General features: G+C 54.7%; 5 protein-coding genes across 5 annotated transcripts; 3 read left to right on the plus strand and 2 right to left on the minus strand.

Moving 5' to 3' along the window:
* Positions 1-513: 513 nt before the first annotated feature.
* Positions 514-4,284, minus strand: VTN49DRAFT_455 (uncharacterized protein; the record flags this gene model as incomplete). Its single annotated transcript, XM_069412508.1, has 3 exons — positions 514-556; positions 606-3,994; positions 4,060-4,284. 3 exons carry the CDS (start codon positions 4,282-4,284, stop codon positions 514-516), a joined length of 3,657 nt encoding a protein of 1,218 aa, XP_069271358.1.
* A 441-nt stretch (positions 4,285-4,725) lies between these two features.
* On the plus strand, positions 4,726-5,940 carry VTN49DRAFT_456 (uncharacterized protein; the record flags this gene model as incomplete). Its single annotated transcript, XM_069412519.1, has 3 exons — positions 4,726-4,749; positions 4,811-5,046; positions 5,100-5,940. 3 exons carry the CDS (start codon positions 4,726-4,728, stop codon positions 5,938-5,940), a joined length of 1,101 nt encoding a protein of 366 aa, XP_069271359.1.
* Positions 5,941-7,518: 1,578 nt separating this feature from the next.
* Positions 7,519-7,908, plus strand: VTN49DRAFT_457 (uncharacterized protein; the record flags this gene model as incomplete). Its single annotated transcript, XM_069412530.1, has 3 exons — positions 7,519-7,532; positions 7,583-7,689; positions 7,748-7,908. 3 exons carry the CDS (start codon positions 7,519-7,521, stop codon positions 7,906-7,908), a joined length of 282 nt encoding a protein of 93 aa, XP_069271360.1.
* Positions 7,909-7,931: 23 nt separating this feature from the next.
* VTN49DRAFT_458 (uncharacterized protein) lies at positions 7,932-8,545 on the plus strand (the record flags this gene model as incomplete). The annotated part of the gene is made up of 3 exons (XM_069412541.1): positions 7,932-8,182; positions 8,241-8,363; positions 8,425-8,545. 3 exons carry the CDS (start codon positions 7,932-7,934, stop codon positions 8,543-8,545), a joined length of 495 nt encoding a protein of 164 aa, XP_069271361.1.
* Positions 8,546-9,496: 951 nt separating this feature from the next.
* VTN49DRAFT_459 (uncharacterized protein) lies at positions 9,497-14,119 on the minus strand (the record flags this gene model as incomplete). Its single annotated transcript, XM_069412552.1, has 2 exons — positions 9,497-13,673; positions 13,740-14,119. The coding sequence occupies 2 exons, from the start codon at positions 14,117-14,119 to the stop codon at positions 9,497-9,499; spliced, it is 4,557 nt and encodes a 1,518-aa protein (XP_069271362.1).
* Between the last annotated feature and the right edge of the window lie 522 nt (positions 14,120-14,641).

Here is a 14,641-nt window from a genome sequence, read left to right on the forward strand (position 1 = left end):
TGAATATGACGGCATTACGCTCTGCTTCTTTAATCCGAACTTTGGCCCCGACCATCTTCCGGATCATGTGGACGATTTTGTTGGACACCGAGGAGCCTGCTCTAGACCCTTGGTTCACCAAGTGCCCATCCCTCGATCAACTTGATGGATGAAGAGCCAGTCCATGCCACCCATCCACCTCCCAGGGGCCGGGTGGCCGCTGACATTTCACGTTTATCGAATACTACCAAATACTACTATCAGATACTGTACCGGGAGAGGAAAGGAATGTCCAACCCCTGACGGCGAGTCGCCGGTCTGGTCTAAAGGTATTCATCTTCTCTGCAGGACGGAGATTAGTTCGGGCGCTGCCTGCTTGGAAGGTTCAGAAAAGAAATGGTCTATTCACGAAAGGCAAAACTAATATACAAAAGAAAAGAATTCCATGCCCAATGACAGAGCCTTTGCTCTTTGAAACCCCAAATACCCCAGACCTAATGCGTAACCATATGTTTGTTAATGTTCAAAGAATCACTACCGCGACATCACAGCCGACATCCACCTTTGTTCATCCGTCCTGTATAACATTAGTTTACGTCCGCTGACGGGAAAGAGAAGAAACATACCGGTCAAAATGAAGCAGCATCGCAAGGACAGGAATCAACTGCTTCTGATAATTCTTATCCTTCTGCTCGAAGAACTGGAGGAGCACGTTCTTCAAGTAGATGTAATCAATCGGAGTTCCGTTCGGCCCCGTCGGGGTCTCACTTCGGCTAACGGAAGAGGGCCGCTCCTCCTCCCTCGATGGCGGGGACAGCAGACGCTGACGATGGTTCGAGTCCATAGACGAGCGCGTCGACCGGTTGCCGGGCGATCGACCAGACGGCCCGCCACGGAGATCCTCGGTTAGGGACTTGTTCGCCCTGCGCAGTCTCTCCAACCGTGCGTTGGTCTCCTCGACCGTCCGCCGCAGCTCGGCTTTCTCTCTCTCGAGCTCCTGCACATGCTTTTCGCTCTCGTCGAGCGCGTCCCGCAACTGGGCCATCGCTCGGCGGACGTCCTTAACCTCGTCCGTTGTGCGCTGAAGCTGCGACTCGAGCTCGTCGCGGCGCCGGCGCCACTCCCGCTGCGAGTACTCCAGCTCCTCTTTGTCGTTTTCGACCATCTTGAGCGCCTTCTCCGCTTCTCGGACTTTGGACCGCGTTTCTTCGAGCTCCCGCGCGCGACGTCGGGCTGCCGTATTGGCCTCGTCCTCGATTCGGTCGCGCTCCTCGATGGCGGCTTCCATGCGTTCCTTGAAGTCGCGCACCTTGGCATCCGCCCGGCTCTCAATGTCCTGCAACAGTCGGCGCATCGTTTCGCCTTCCCGGCTGCGCTCGCTCAGGAGGCGGTGTGCTTCGACCAGTTCTTCCTCGAGGCTCTCGCAACGCTCCCGCGCTTCTTTCATCTGCATTGCCATCTCGGATGTCTGGTCGCGCATGCTATTCATCAAGCTCTGGGCACTGGCGTGCTGGGCGGTCTTGAGCTGGAGCTCATCGCGCAGGCCCTCAATGTCGTGGTTGAGCTGTGATACGCGGTCCTCGGCCTCGCGTAGCTTGGCCTGCGACGTCTTGAACTCTTCACGGACTCTGGCCAGCTCTTTCAGAACCCGTTCACGGTCCTCGATCGCTTCCTGTTTCTTGGATTCAGAGTAGCGCAAGTCGGACCTCGCCAGGTTCAAAGCTTCCTCTCCCTTGAGACGGCTGTCGATTTCCTGACGGAGCTTTTGATTGAGCGACTTGATTTCGCCGTCGCGGTCGGCGATCGTCGACTTGAGCGATTTGATCTCGGCCTGGAGATCATCATGCCTACTCTCCAGTTTCCTGAGGTCGGCGGTCTTGTTGATAAGCTCCTCCTTGGCCGTCTTCAGTTCGGCCGACTCGGCGCGGAGGCTCCGAAGCTCCGGTTGGAGCTTCTGGAGCACATCTCGCAGTTCTGCCAGCTCCTTGAACCGCGACGCTGCAAGTTGCTGCGCAGCTGATAGATCCTTCTCGAGAGTAATCGCCCTGGCCTTTAAGTCCTCGAAATCACTCTGTAGATCCTTTTGCCTTTGCGAATCCTCTTGAGAAGCGCTCTGCGTAGTCCGCAGTTCTGCAGCTTCTTTTGTTGCATTCTCCAGCGATTGTTCCAGGGAAGCCTTCTCGGCCCGGAGCTTCTTGATCTCCTCCTTTGCCTCGACATGATCTTGACCCAAATTCAGCAAATCATCTCGTAGAGACTCAATCTCCTCCTTGAGGGACTCCTCGCCCTTGAGCTTAGCATGCAGACGGTCGATCGCAGCGTTCTTTTCGGCAACTTCGGCGGTGAGCTCTTCAATCTTCCTTTCAAGTTCAGTAAGACGGCTGGAATCGTCGGGCGTCTGGGAGTCCTCGCCCGACGGGGTCTCCTGTGTGACTGTGTGCTCTCCGCCCTTACCACCCTTCTTCTTCTTGTTCTTTTTCTTCTTTCCACCTCCTGCGCCAGATGTCGGAGCCTGAGGCTCGGCTTCGGCTTCCTCCTTGGCTGTGTCGGCAGAAACTCCGGTCTGGGCGCTAATCAGACTCTTTTGTATCTCTGAAAAGTCCGCGGGCTTGCCCTCCTCGACCAGTGCACGGGCGGACTGCCATTGAGAATTGGACTTGAGTCCGTCGTCGACAAAGTTGACAATGTTCTGGAGCTTCTCGACGAGGGACTCCTTCTCCGCGAGTTCAGCCTTCAATGAGGACACAACCTCCTCAGTTTCTTTGACCTGCGACTTCATGCTGTCGATCAAATTCTGCATGATGCCCAGCCGCTTCTCGTTGGCTTCGCTTTCTTTCTCGGCCGCGGCATCCTTTTCGCCGCGCTCTGTGGTCTGTTTATCCGAGCTTTCCTTGAGGGCCTCTAGTTCAGCCGTCTTAGATTTGAGTTCTTCACGTAGTTCCGCCAACGCTGTGTCAGATTTCTCCACTGCCTCCTGGGCTCGCTGAAGCTTGGAGTTCAAATCATCAATTTCGGATTGCTTGACAGATTTCAACTCCTCGAGCTCTTGCTCATGTTTGTCCTTGGCTTCGCGCAGCCCTTCCAATTCTCGAGTGGTAGATTCCAAAGTCACGACCATACTCTCCGTAGATTCTCGTGCCACGGACAAATCTCGCTGTAGCTTCTCTACCTCCGTCCTGAGCTTATCAATTTCTTCCTGTTTGGCCTGCACTTCGGACTCTAGCCGGGGGATCTCATTGTCAAAGGAAAAGAACTCTTCGCTCTCTTCTTTCCCTTGTTCCTCCTTGGCCCGCTCTTTCTCTGATTTGGATTTCTTTAAGTTTTCCACCTCGTCCTGTGCCTCTTTTGCAGATTTCTCCGCCCCCTCGAACTTCTTTTTCCATTCGTCCCGTTCTCCCGTCACGCGCTTCAATTCCTCGACAACCATATCGTTCTTCAGCGATATCTGGTTGAGGTACTCGGTCAATGCTTTCGGATCGCCGATGGAAGTAAGAGGCGTGTTTTCTCGCAGAGCGGACTCGAACGGCTCGATAGTGAGGACCCGGGCATGAGCAATTTTGTACGCCTTTAGCAGTTCATTATACTTGCTTTCAATCCGATCTAACCTCCGCAATTTGGCGCGCACATCGATCGGCAGGTCCGAATGGGATGCTGACTTCGATTCCGCAGGCAGCTCCTTGACCGAGGTCGATTCCGCCCGCTGATGTCCCTGCTGTCCATCCCCATCCCCTCCTCCTTTCTCGGTCTTGTTGTTCCCCTCGGAAGCAGCCTCTTGGGCCGCCGGGGTCTCCGACCGCGGAGTCGAGGTCCTGCTCGAAGAGTCATCGTCGGCGATGGTAAATTCGAACTCAGTGGGATCAGGACTCCGACCCGTCAGGGAACTGCTGCTTCGCTGTCGGTGAGTGGCACGATTCTGTTGTCGGCGCGCGGAATTCGATCGCGAAAGGGATTCCTGGGCGGCTCGTTGCCGGGCTTGCTCCTCGGCGATGCGCGCGTCGATTGCGCCGCGGAGCCGCTGGTGAATTCCAAGCGATGAGTACAAGTTGCACGTAGGGCAGAAGTCGGAAAAGATGGATTTACCTGAAACATGATGACCGGCGACGCTCGTCCAGTTACAGCGACAAAGTCAACGGGCGATAAACGAGCGTAATGAATGTAATATGTAAAGGCGACGAGAAAACAAGCCAGGGAGATGCACAGGGGAATTATCGCCGGAGCCTCGGGCGGAGCGAGAGTTGGCGGCTCCAGCCACAGCGAAGTGAGCTCGGGCCACGTCCGACGCTCAATCCATGCCAGAACTGACATGACCGTTAGATTCTCCGTCTTAGAGGAATCCAAGAGCGGTATGCATTACTATTCTGTAGCTTTCCCTCTCGTAGCCACGGATTCTACGAATATACTGTAAGCTAGGGCAGATTACCACTTCCAGGTACCATGGTTTCACCGCTATGATGCCTAGCAGCAATTTTATTCGACTCCGTCATAGAAAAATCACTGCACGAACAAGCTTCATTTGTCGGTGAGAGAAACAATGTGGAATTTCTCCTAGGTGCGTCAACCCTCCCGCAAAAAGCCACGTTGAATAACGGCCGCGCATCCAACCACTGACGATTGGCCCGTGCTCTTCCGCGAACCTTTCAAAGCTCCAGGAACATCGAAACTCGGGTTTTTCCCGACACATCGAGTTCTTGAATCTTCTTTTCCACCGGCTCCTTACCATGGGAGACCGGCATAGTCACTGCGAAGATGGTTTCCCTTTGGCCCTGGAAGGTATGCTGTTATTTCCCGAGCTACAAGTTGCCCGGGCTTTGTGAAGCTGACGCGCATTCAGGGCGAGGATAATTCACCCGCGTCGTTCGAGAAGACGCTGTCAGCTCTATCCACAAAAATCACACAAGCGTCTACGCGCTTAGATAAGACCCGGCAGCAGTCGCGACGGTTCACGGCGTTGTGGACGTTGTACTCGATTTTCATTTACCTGCTGTACACGACGATCGATGTCTTGGTGCTGGGTTGGAAGAATTGGGGCGTTTGGGAATATGTCGCCGTGTTTGGAGGACCGATGGTGTAAGTGGGCACGCTACTGCTGCCTCAAGGATGTTTGCCGACTTCTGAGCTAGAATCTATATTGTCCGCTCCATTGGAAGGGGTATTTTCGACTACCGCATCGAGAAGACGCAGCGATTACTCGACAATCTCATCAAGCAGCGAAACGAGACAATCGAGCGTCTGAAAGAGGCTACCAAATACAATTCTACGCAGCAGCTGCTAGAGAAGTACGGCGGGGAGTCTCCTAAGCCAACACCACCACCAGACGCGGGTGAGAAGCACACCGGGGATGCTTCTGCACGCAATCCAGCAGCTGTTCAGAGAACAGGAATTCCGCCTCCGCCAACCGCCAACATCCGACGGCGCGTGCCCGAGCCATCGACACCGAACCCTGGTGCGCCGCCGGTGCCAAACTCCCGAGCGCCTGTCTCCTCGCCCGATCAATTCCAGAAACCGCTCCCGCCGCCGCCTCCACCAGGTGTGGATGAGCCCGGCTTCGCGCCCAACGCGTTCCCATCGATACCCCAATATCATGACAGCCCGCGCTGGTACGATCGGTTGATGGACGCACTCCTCGGTGAAGACGAGACTCTTCCCCGAAACCGACTTGCCTTGATCTGCCAGCAATGTCGGCTAGTGAACGGCCAAGCGCCGCCGGGCATCAAGACTCCAGAGGAGCTCGGGCGCTGGCGATGTGGAGGGTGCCGTGCGTGGAATGGAGTCGAGAGTAAGCCCAAGGTGCCGAGTCTGCGAGAGTTTGAGCGGCCAGCTGGGGAGACAGAAGAGGTATCTTCTGGTGGAGATTCTAGTCAAGATGGGGTTATCCCAGGCGAGGGACAAGCTTCACGAACTCCTCCCGCTAGCGATAGACTCCAGGCAGAACCCCGTGACGGAGACCGAAAGCACGACTAGCTAGGAAGCTAGACTAAGAATGTAAGGCTCGCATTAACTATTATCCATAACCTACCATATATTTTTTTTTTTTTTAGGCTGGCTGGCTGCTGTTTGGACTTTGATCTTCGTAGTTCGATTTAAATTAATAATACTGGATTTGGGCATTTCAGCAGTCCACGGAGTCCAACGGAGTTTCAGGGAATACGGTATCGATGTGCATTAATAATTGCCGTACGGAGTTCATCTGCACAACTCCGCTCGTCGCGCGTTCTCATATTGAGAGCTGAGTAATGAGCCAATTCGGATATGCACCAATGCAAGGAGTCAGCTGACTACTAGCCTGCCGAGCTTTCCGCTCGCCGGAGTTTTGGAGAGGAGGAGAGGATTCTCGGCGTTGAGCTGTCACGGCGGCCGGCATGGCCTTCAGCAAGTCCAGCAGTCCAGCACGCGGTCAGCAGCTTAGTACAGTCAACCCGGCACTAGCATCGTCTGCCGGTCTGGATCGTCTCCACCTCCGCCGTCGATGGAATTCTTGGCCTCTCCATCTAGCAATCACCTGGCTGGCAGGGTCTTAGTCGATGGAAATCTCGAAAATAAGGAAAAAAAAATTTTTTATTTGTATGGACGTAGTAGAATCCTGCCATCCATCCGAATCTGAAAACAAGAGGCCCTGACGATCTCTCCAGGAAAGAACGCCCATATTATTTGTCAGCAACCCTTTTCCAGGCCAAAAGGTACAGGTACCTTGCTTTGCCAGTTGGCAGAGGGATGGGTGAGGCAAGGGTGACCGCATGATTCTAACGGCTCGGGAATCGGGACTCTCGGCTGGGGGCGGAACGCCATAGGTGCAAACTGGGGCTCAGAAGCTGTGATTCCCGAAACGATCGACCGCTAATCTTGTTTAGTTCTGCCGGGCCCCACTGGGGCTTGCCCTATGATATCAAGGTCTCTCGCCAGGCATCCAAAACGACCAGGCTGGGATGTTTGTTTTTGCGCTGGGATTCTCAAATGGGATGCAGCTGCGATTCGATTAGGAAATGTCTGACTTCGCTTGCATGATTGAAGGAAATTGCTCAGACCGAAGAGGAAATCACAAAAGTATCAGTACACCTAGACTTTCTACGTGGAGCAAATCATCTGATGCGTCACCAAGACGAAAAGCTTCCGAGTCTACCGGCTCCCTTACCTTGCCTGGTATGGAGCAGTTTAGTGCACGGAGTACTTGGTTCTACCGCTCTATTCAAAACTGCCGATTATTACTTAGTCAGCATTAGTCAGAATCAAGGGAATAGACCGGAACGCCACGCCCTGGCGAGTCACGCAACGATGATGATTGCGTTCACCATACCCAAACTCCGAGTAGATTGCCGGCTCGACTATACCAAAAAATTCGGTCACAGCGTTAGGCTGTTGATCACTTTCTGTTCAGGAAGCGGGGATTAGGCTCGTAGGATTGTCCGGCAGCTGCATCGGATTGGCCGTCTGCCTATCAGCTTAGAGTTCAGCGCACGCGATGAGCATCGAGGCCATCCAAGCTTCTCCAAGAAGCACAAACCCAAGATGGCCCGCCAATAGTGACACCATAATGCCTGCAAAATGACGCATCTGGGGTAAGGGTGTGAGCCCGGCAAACTGGCCTTTCGTTGCCGTTCTCAGCAAGGTGTGTGGCCCACACCCATTCGGACGAAAACCGCGTCGATGGCGACCTGCAGATCGAGAAGCTTCGAATGGCTCCCCTCTCATCGAATTACGGCGAGCCGCGGAGCCGTCGGAATCGGGTCTGGGTCATGTTGTGATGGTGATGTTTTGCTCGCCCGGTGGGTAGTGATTCCGAGCGCCATGTCGTCTATAAAGCCCGGCCACCCACCACCTGGCCGAAGGTTCGACAGATTACCTGTGGCATCAAGTCTCTCAAGCTCACTTGGTCGTGTTCTGCATACCCGTCCAAGATCATTTCTTTCTTTCTTGCCTAGCACGTTGCCATAGCACGTCGCAATTGAAAAGCAAACATGGCCTTCGGTGACATCATCCGCTTCCCTCTGTTCGCGATCCGGCTCCTGCAGTGGGCCTTCATCGTGATCGCCCTGGGTCTCTTTTCCAAGTTCATCGAGAGGGACAACAATGGCGCCCACATTATCTTTGAGGAAGTCGTCTACGCCATTGCCACTGCCTTCTACATCCCGATCTTGATCGGTTCGTTCCTGAAGAACAAGCTTGTGGCGCGGGTGTCTTTCCTCTTCGACTTGATCTTCTCGCAACTGTATGTCATCCTAAATGTCAATGAATGTGAAATTCATGTGGCTGACGGCATCCTTCAGGTTCCTTGTCACCGTCGTCTTCACCAGCCAGGACTTCGACTATGGCTCGTGCAGACTGGCGCGCCCGGCCGGCACGTCTTGCTCCAAGAAGCATGCTGCCCAGTCCTTCGCCTACCTGTCCTAGTATGTCCATCCTTTAGCTGATCTACTCAATCTCCGTGAACAAGGTACTAACGGACTCTAGCTTCTTCACTCTCTTTGCCTTGCTTCTGGAACTCTTCCGCATCTGGGGTAAAGACAAGGAGAACTCCCACGAGAAGCATGACCCTCGTGCCCCGGCTGACGCACCGGTCACCAGCGCATAAGTCTGGAAACTAGGAACGCCTCTTTCAACTAGAGAACACCTCGAGTCTTGATCATCCGCAATGCGGACGACCTGGCCTCGAACCTCGGTGATTCGCGATTCGCGGTTCGCCGCGGCGTCATGGAGTACATATGTGATGATATATACATATTTTGTTAATTACTAATGATGGTCCATGGGTCACGTCATGTCTCCTTTTTCTCATCGAGAAAAAGGGGCTTGATGGGGCACCTGGGCTTTTTATGTGCTTGATGTGTTTTATAATGACTAGCTACACGTTCGTTACGAGCTCGAGCAATAATACCCCCAGTCATGGCTGTTTTTGAGTTCTGATCGATTCTGATTGGTAGAGTGGTATCCGATACATGTCAAAGTTGGCGTAGGGTGATAAAAAGTCTGCTAAAGCTTATGCAGGGAGTACACTAGACGCAAGATTATGGGAGGAGATCTCTTTTCGTATTTTCCGAATCGTGATGAGCTTCGCTTTTCTCCGTGTACTTTCGTCTTGAGTCTGATGAAAATGCGGTAATGAAAGCTTCAATGACGTCTTTGGCTGCTGGCGGGAATCATTCTGAAATAGGGGGCATGACGTCGCCTTTGATGTTAGAAGCAGGCAAGTGAGCCAGATATCCTAGAAAGATCTCGCCCAGAGATAGAGGCGTGTCCCGCGGAGATCCTCTGGAGTACTTCGGTCCTGGATCGGCTATACCTACAGTGTCTCCTGTACTCTCAGGCCGGCGGTTCCCATCCTCAGCATATTTAGAGTTCCATGTCCCCTACATTTGTATCCCAATTCGGTACGGTATGGCCTTGACGTGGCATGGAAAACCGAAATCTTGACATCAATTTCATCTGCGATACAAGCTACCTGTCTATTGCCATCATGCTGCGTATCGACTGGGGTATCTACTGTACATATACATGGCTCATTGACAAATAAAACAGACCATGATCAAATACTCGCCCTCCGCGGAGCGAGCGTACGCCGCAACCTCTTCTCCTCCGTACTCTCCTCCTGCAGCGGCAGACTGCCCTCATTCTTTAACCGCTCCAGAAATTCCTTCCCGTACTTGTACCCAACCTCGTAGATCTCATCGAACCTGCCAAACTCAAGCGTGCCGTAGGGATCAATCGGCGGACGCATGTACAAGCAGCCCGGAGTGATCTTTGCACGCTCGAGGCTGTCCACGGACGAGACGTAGGCAAGCCGCGCTTGGATCTCGGACAGGGTGATTGGGTTCGGGGTCGTCGAGAACGGGTTCCACCGGTTGAAGAATGTCCAAAACCCGCTGAGTGTGTCGCCGTAGGTTTGTGGCGTGTTGTCATCGAGTGCGCCAACGTCGACGGCAAGGATGATGTGCGCACCGAGGCTCTTCATGTGTGCAACAGTGAGGTTGTCAAGGTACCCGCCGTCGAGGAGCAGGTTGCCCTCATCGCACAGCGGCGGCAGGAGGCCTGCAAGGGACATCGACGCCCGCACGTAGCGCCACACATACCCGGACGAGTGGTACTCGGCCCTCGACTTGCTGATATTGGTCGTGTTGCAGTAAAACTCAAGCCAGAAGTCTTCCATCTGGCTGTCGCCAAAGGTTTTGAAGATGCCCCGGTTAAACTCGTGGCCCGTCGTGTACGACACCGCCGGGTAGGTCAGGTCGAGTGCGAATCGCCAGATGCTGCCCATTCGGCCGGCGAACTTCTTGGCCCGCCCGTATAGCGGCACCACGTCCGCCTCCCGCGCGTACAGCGCTCCGACAAATGCGCCAATCGACGTCCCGCCAACGATGTCGATCGGAATGCCGGCTTCTTCGATCGCTTTGATCACGCCAATGTGCGCAATGCCTCGAGCACCACCGCCGCCGAGCACTAGGCCCACGGCCTTGCCACACAGCCGACGTGCCAGCCGGTGGAAATCGCCCTTGACTGGGTTTTCGGTTGTATAGAGAGGAGTTTGGTGGATTCGGCGCGACGTGTACTTTTGAATCTCCGCTTGGATGACCTGCACCCGCTGCTTGAGTGCCGTGCCGAATCGTTTCGCTCGAGGATGGGTGGGTTCCGTCGTCAGGCGGTAGGCCATTTGGATATGGTGGTGCCCACCGTTGATCCACACGCGGTTTCTTAGCCACCGTCGAGTGACGCCCGGTGGGCAATACCGCTCGGTGTGGAGCAGGACAAGGTCCTTGCGCGCCGTCGTCTTCATGCCCAGGAGGAACCGCTCGTACTCCCCAATTGCTGGCGACCCTTCCGCCAAGCCAACCAACAAGATGCAGTCTGCCTGCGTGATGCACGTCTGCGTCCAAGGAGAGTTCACGCTCGTGTCCGCAATGTAAAGCACCATCCCGTACTTCTCTTCCAGATCAGCCAGGTACTGCGACAGCTTGAGCTTGCCCATCTTGCTGAAAGCATGCCGGCCCAGATGGTTGAGAATCGCCGCTTGATTCAGTGAGGTGACTCCGTTGGTCACCCCAATCTGCTGGAAGGCTGCTCTCAAGCGATTCCCGAACTCAACCACAGGCACACCGGCATGAACGGGTAGGATGGAAACCGTGCGCATATTCGCGGTCGACGTCGCCGTCTTGGTCATGCCCGCATCGCCAGGCATCCCGGTCTTCTCCGACATGGGATCCATGATAAGGTCCCGCATTCGCTGCGCAATCAGCTTGGAGACGTGAATCGTGATACCTGGGTGCTCCTGGGCCAGGCTGTTGAACAGTGACCGCGGGAATTTTGCCAACTCAGTGTCGCGAATGGCATGCAGTGTGGCCGGCCGCGTGGATTCGGTCATCACCTCGAGTTCACCCACGCTTTCGCCCTGACCGTATTCGCCCACTACTCTCATTTTACCATCCTTTTCAACGACGGACCGCAAGCGACCGTTGAGTACAATATAGATGGCATCACTCTCGTCACCTTGATGGTAGATTACCTGGCCGGCACTGACCTGTACCCACTCCAGGGCAAAATCGATATGCAGAATTAGCCGCGGCAACACGCTTGTTAACCTCTTTGCCAAAGTCAACAAGACGATCGGGTACCGCTCAGCGATCCGCTCCAACGCCGCTCGAGGTAGGAACCCGACATATACATCGGTTTTGGCCACCACGTCTGTGAACGAACGATACGAGGCAACGGATCCCAGGTACCCTTGGATCCCTCCCGGTTTGATGAGATACAACGACCGCCGCGTGGTTTTCTTCTTCTTCGACTCCGACACCGAGCTGCGCGAGGAAGAACCGCCCATCGTACGGTTCAGCGTCGGGAAAATGTCATCTGACGGGTTATGGCCAGGCCGCGAACTTCCCACAATGTCATCGTTGCGGTCGGTTTCGACCACTCCAACATCCAAGAACCCATCGATGACGTAGTACAGACCTGGGTTCCGCTCGCCCTGCTCCACCAACACAGAGCCCTTGGGGAAGGAGACGATTTCGACCTCGCTGCGCAACTCCTCCTGCAAGTTTTGTATGGGCGATGTCCCACCAGCACTGGTCATCGACATTGACATCATCGACTCGGACTCGGCCTCATCGTACGGATCAATGAAGCCAAACGCATTGTTATTGAAGACAGCCTTTTGTCGACGCGAGTCATAAGACACGAGCTTCGGCGATGCCTCACCAGAATAGCTCCGTCGGAGGGCAGTCCTGGTGCTGGAAGTCAGGCCAATCGCCTTCATCATGCAGTCGATGATGGATTCCCGGAACAGATTATCCTCGTCCACGGGATCCCTGGTGTGGAACGGTGTGTTGACGTGCACGGCGCTGGCCTGGAAGGGTGGGTGTTCGCGCTGCGCCAGCGGAGTCATTGGCGACGTGGACCGAGCGGCTGATGTCAGGTCATGGCGAGGGCCATACCGCGACAGCTGAATGGTAGACAAGAGGTCGCCAGGGCTGACTCCACTGATGTCGTGCGACGGTGTTGGCTGGTCTGCTGAAGCCGATACGGGCCGACGAGACGAGGCCATCTTGGCCCGAAAAGCAGCGTCCTTTCGCAAGGTACTACTCGACCTGCGCCGGCGCGTTGCAATGGGGTTGTGCAGAGCAATCCCATTCTTGGAATCCTCTGGCCCCAAACGCTCCCGCTCCTGTTGAAATTTGTCCTTGAGCCGGTCCAAGGCACGGCCCCGTAGCTCATTGGGTAGATCGAACGATGTGTACTTGTTCAGTTGTTTCTCGATGTTAAACACCTCGGTGTTCAAGCCCAGGTACGAATGCGCTGTAGAAAATGTCACTCGCTGCAGCCGCGTCAAAATGACTTGGATGATATGCGCAGTGGCACGTGGATACATCCGCGTCAACCGCCGGAAGGCACTGGCTGGGATGATGGCAATCGTCGTATCAACCAGCGCTCTTGCCAAGATGTCCGGATGCACCGATTCTCGTTTCCGGGAAGACTCCTGTGCCGGGGGAGCCTGGTGTAAGTTGGGATTGCTGTGATTAGCATCCTCCAAATTCAGCGGGGGCATGTTCGCAAGCGACTCCGGTACCATAATCCCATCCGACTGATCAGATGACGGTGGCCGGGGGCGATCTACAAAGGTTCTGGGACTGGCTGGCATGGAGGCCGGGGCCCGCGACTCGGAACGTTCGCGGCGAGGTTTTTGTAATACAATGTCCTCCGTGAAGAGGGACAGGATTGAGAATAGGGACGACATAGAGGCGCCATTCTTGACCTCTGTCAGCAGCTGATACCCTTGATATGCCGCTGAACAGTCCGGCCCTTCATCCTCGTCCGACGAATCTACTGCCACGTCGGTTTGACGGCGTGGTTTTGCATCATTCTCTCTGATGGACTTGACAAATATCTGTACCAGTCCATCTACCACAAGGCAGAATCCCTTTTCCTCCTCCAACAGCAGTGTCTCTCCCGCCATCAGTTTCCGCGTCTGCATCGTCCGGGTAAGCTCATGGAACACCGCACGTTCCAGATACCCAAACACCTTGATGGCGCTCAGGAATTCATCGAGATAATTTGCGAGCCCCGGCTTCGAATCGCCTTCTTGACTATCTGGAAACAAGTCTATTTGTGGCTCCTTCCGCTGAGGCTCCGGTGGGAGCCGGCTGTACATGTTCAGGTAACGGTAACGAATGAACCAAATGACGCCGGAAATGATGGCGAGAATGATCAGCAACCTGTTCGTATGAACCTACGATTAGCCATTGTCCTACTTTCCTTCGCTCCGACCTCGAGAGACATACAGCGTCCGGAACTGCATGGTAAAGGTCAGGCTCATCGACAAGACCGTGAATATGTAGGTGGGCACCGTGATGGAGGTGAAGCCGATCACCCAGAACAAGATACTGGGGATCGTTTGGAAGAAAAACCCAACCACGCCGCCCAGTGAGCCCGGCATTGCGGACGGTAGTGCGGGAGGAGGCGCAATGGAAATCGACTGTGGGGTTGCAGAAGGGACATCGGAGGGGAATTGAAGACTGGAAGAAGAGACCACAGAGCTTGGCGGGTCGGCAACGTGGGCGGGGATCGAAGATTCGGGCAGTTCCGAGAGCACACTGGAGCCGGCAGAGGCGAGTCCCGCGGTAGACGCGGCGATGGAGAGACCGCCGAAGGACAGCGTCATCGCAGCAGCCCCCGGTTCGACGCAAGCACCGGAGATGATGCGCCCGGGCTTAGCGGGCGGCTAGCAAGAACGGATCAGGGTGATTTGGAGCTAATTCGTATGATGGACGTCACCGCGGAGGCGCGAAGAGCATGGTTTCTTGGTCCAGAAGAAGCCGACGGCTGGACATCGTGGGCGGTGATGATCCCGTGATTCGCGGGCCGAGGTATGGCTCTCTAGGTTTGATACTCCTTGCTGTAACGTAGCTCATCCTACCCTTGCAGAAATACACAGCAATCAGGACTGTTCTACCTATCTCTACTTTGCATTTTGAGCACGCTCTGATTCCTGAGGCGCTTTAGGCAATGTTCAGGCAAGTGAATGCGGGAATCCTCGGGTGAATGATGCTGTAATAGTTCCAAGATCGCTGGAGACTAGTACGAAAACGGCTAGAGGGTGACTTGACTAGCCGTATTCGGTAAAGTGATTCACCGGTGAGACGGGTAGTGGGGGTGTCCCGTTAAATTTTTCGAAGAGTGGAAC

This window comes from Thermomyces lanuginosus, assembly GCF_041956635.1.
Source record: "Thermomyces lanuginosus strain ATCC 200065 unplaced genomic scaffold VTN49scaffold_16, whole genome shotgun sequence".
Lineage (NCBI taxonomy): Eukaryota > Fungi > Ascomycota > Eurotiomycetes > Eurotiales > Trichocomaceae > Thermomyces > Thermomyces lanuginosus.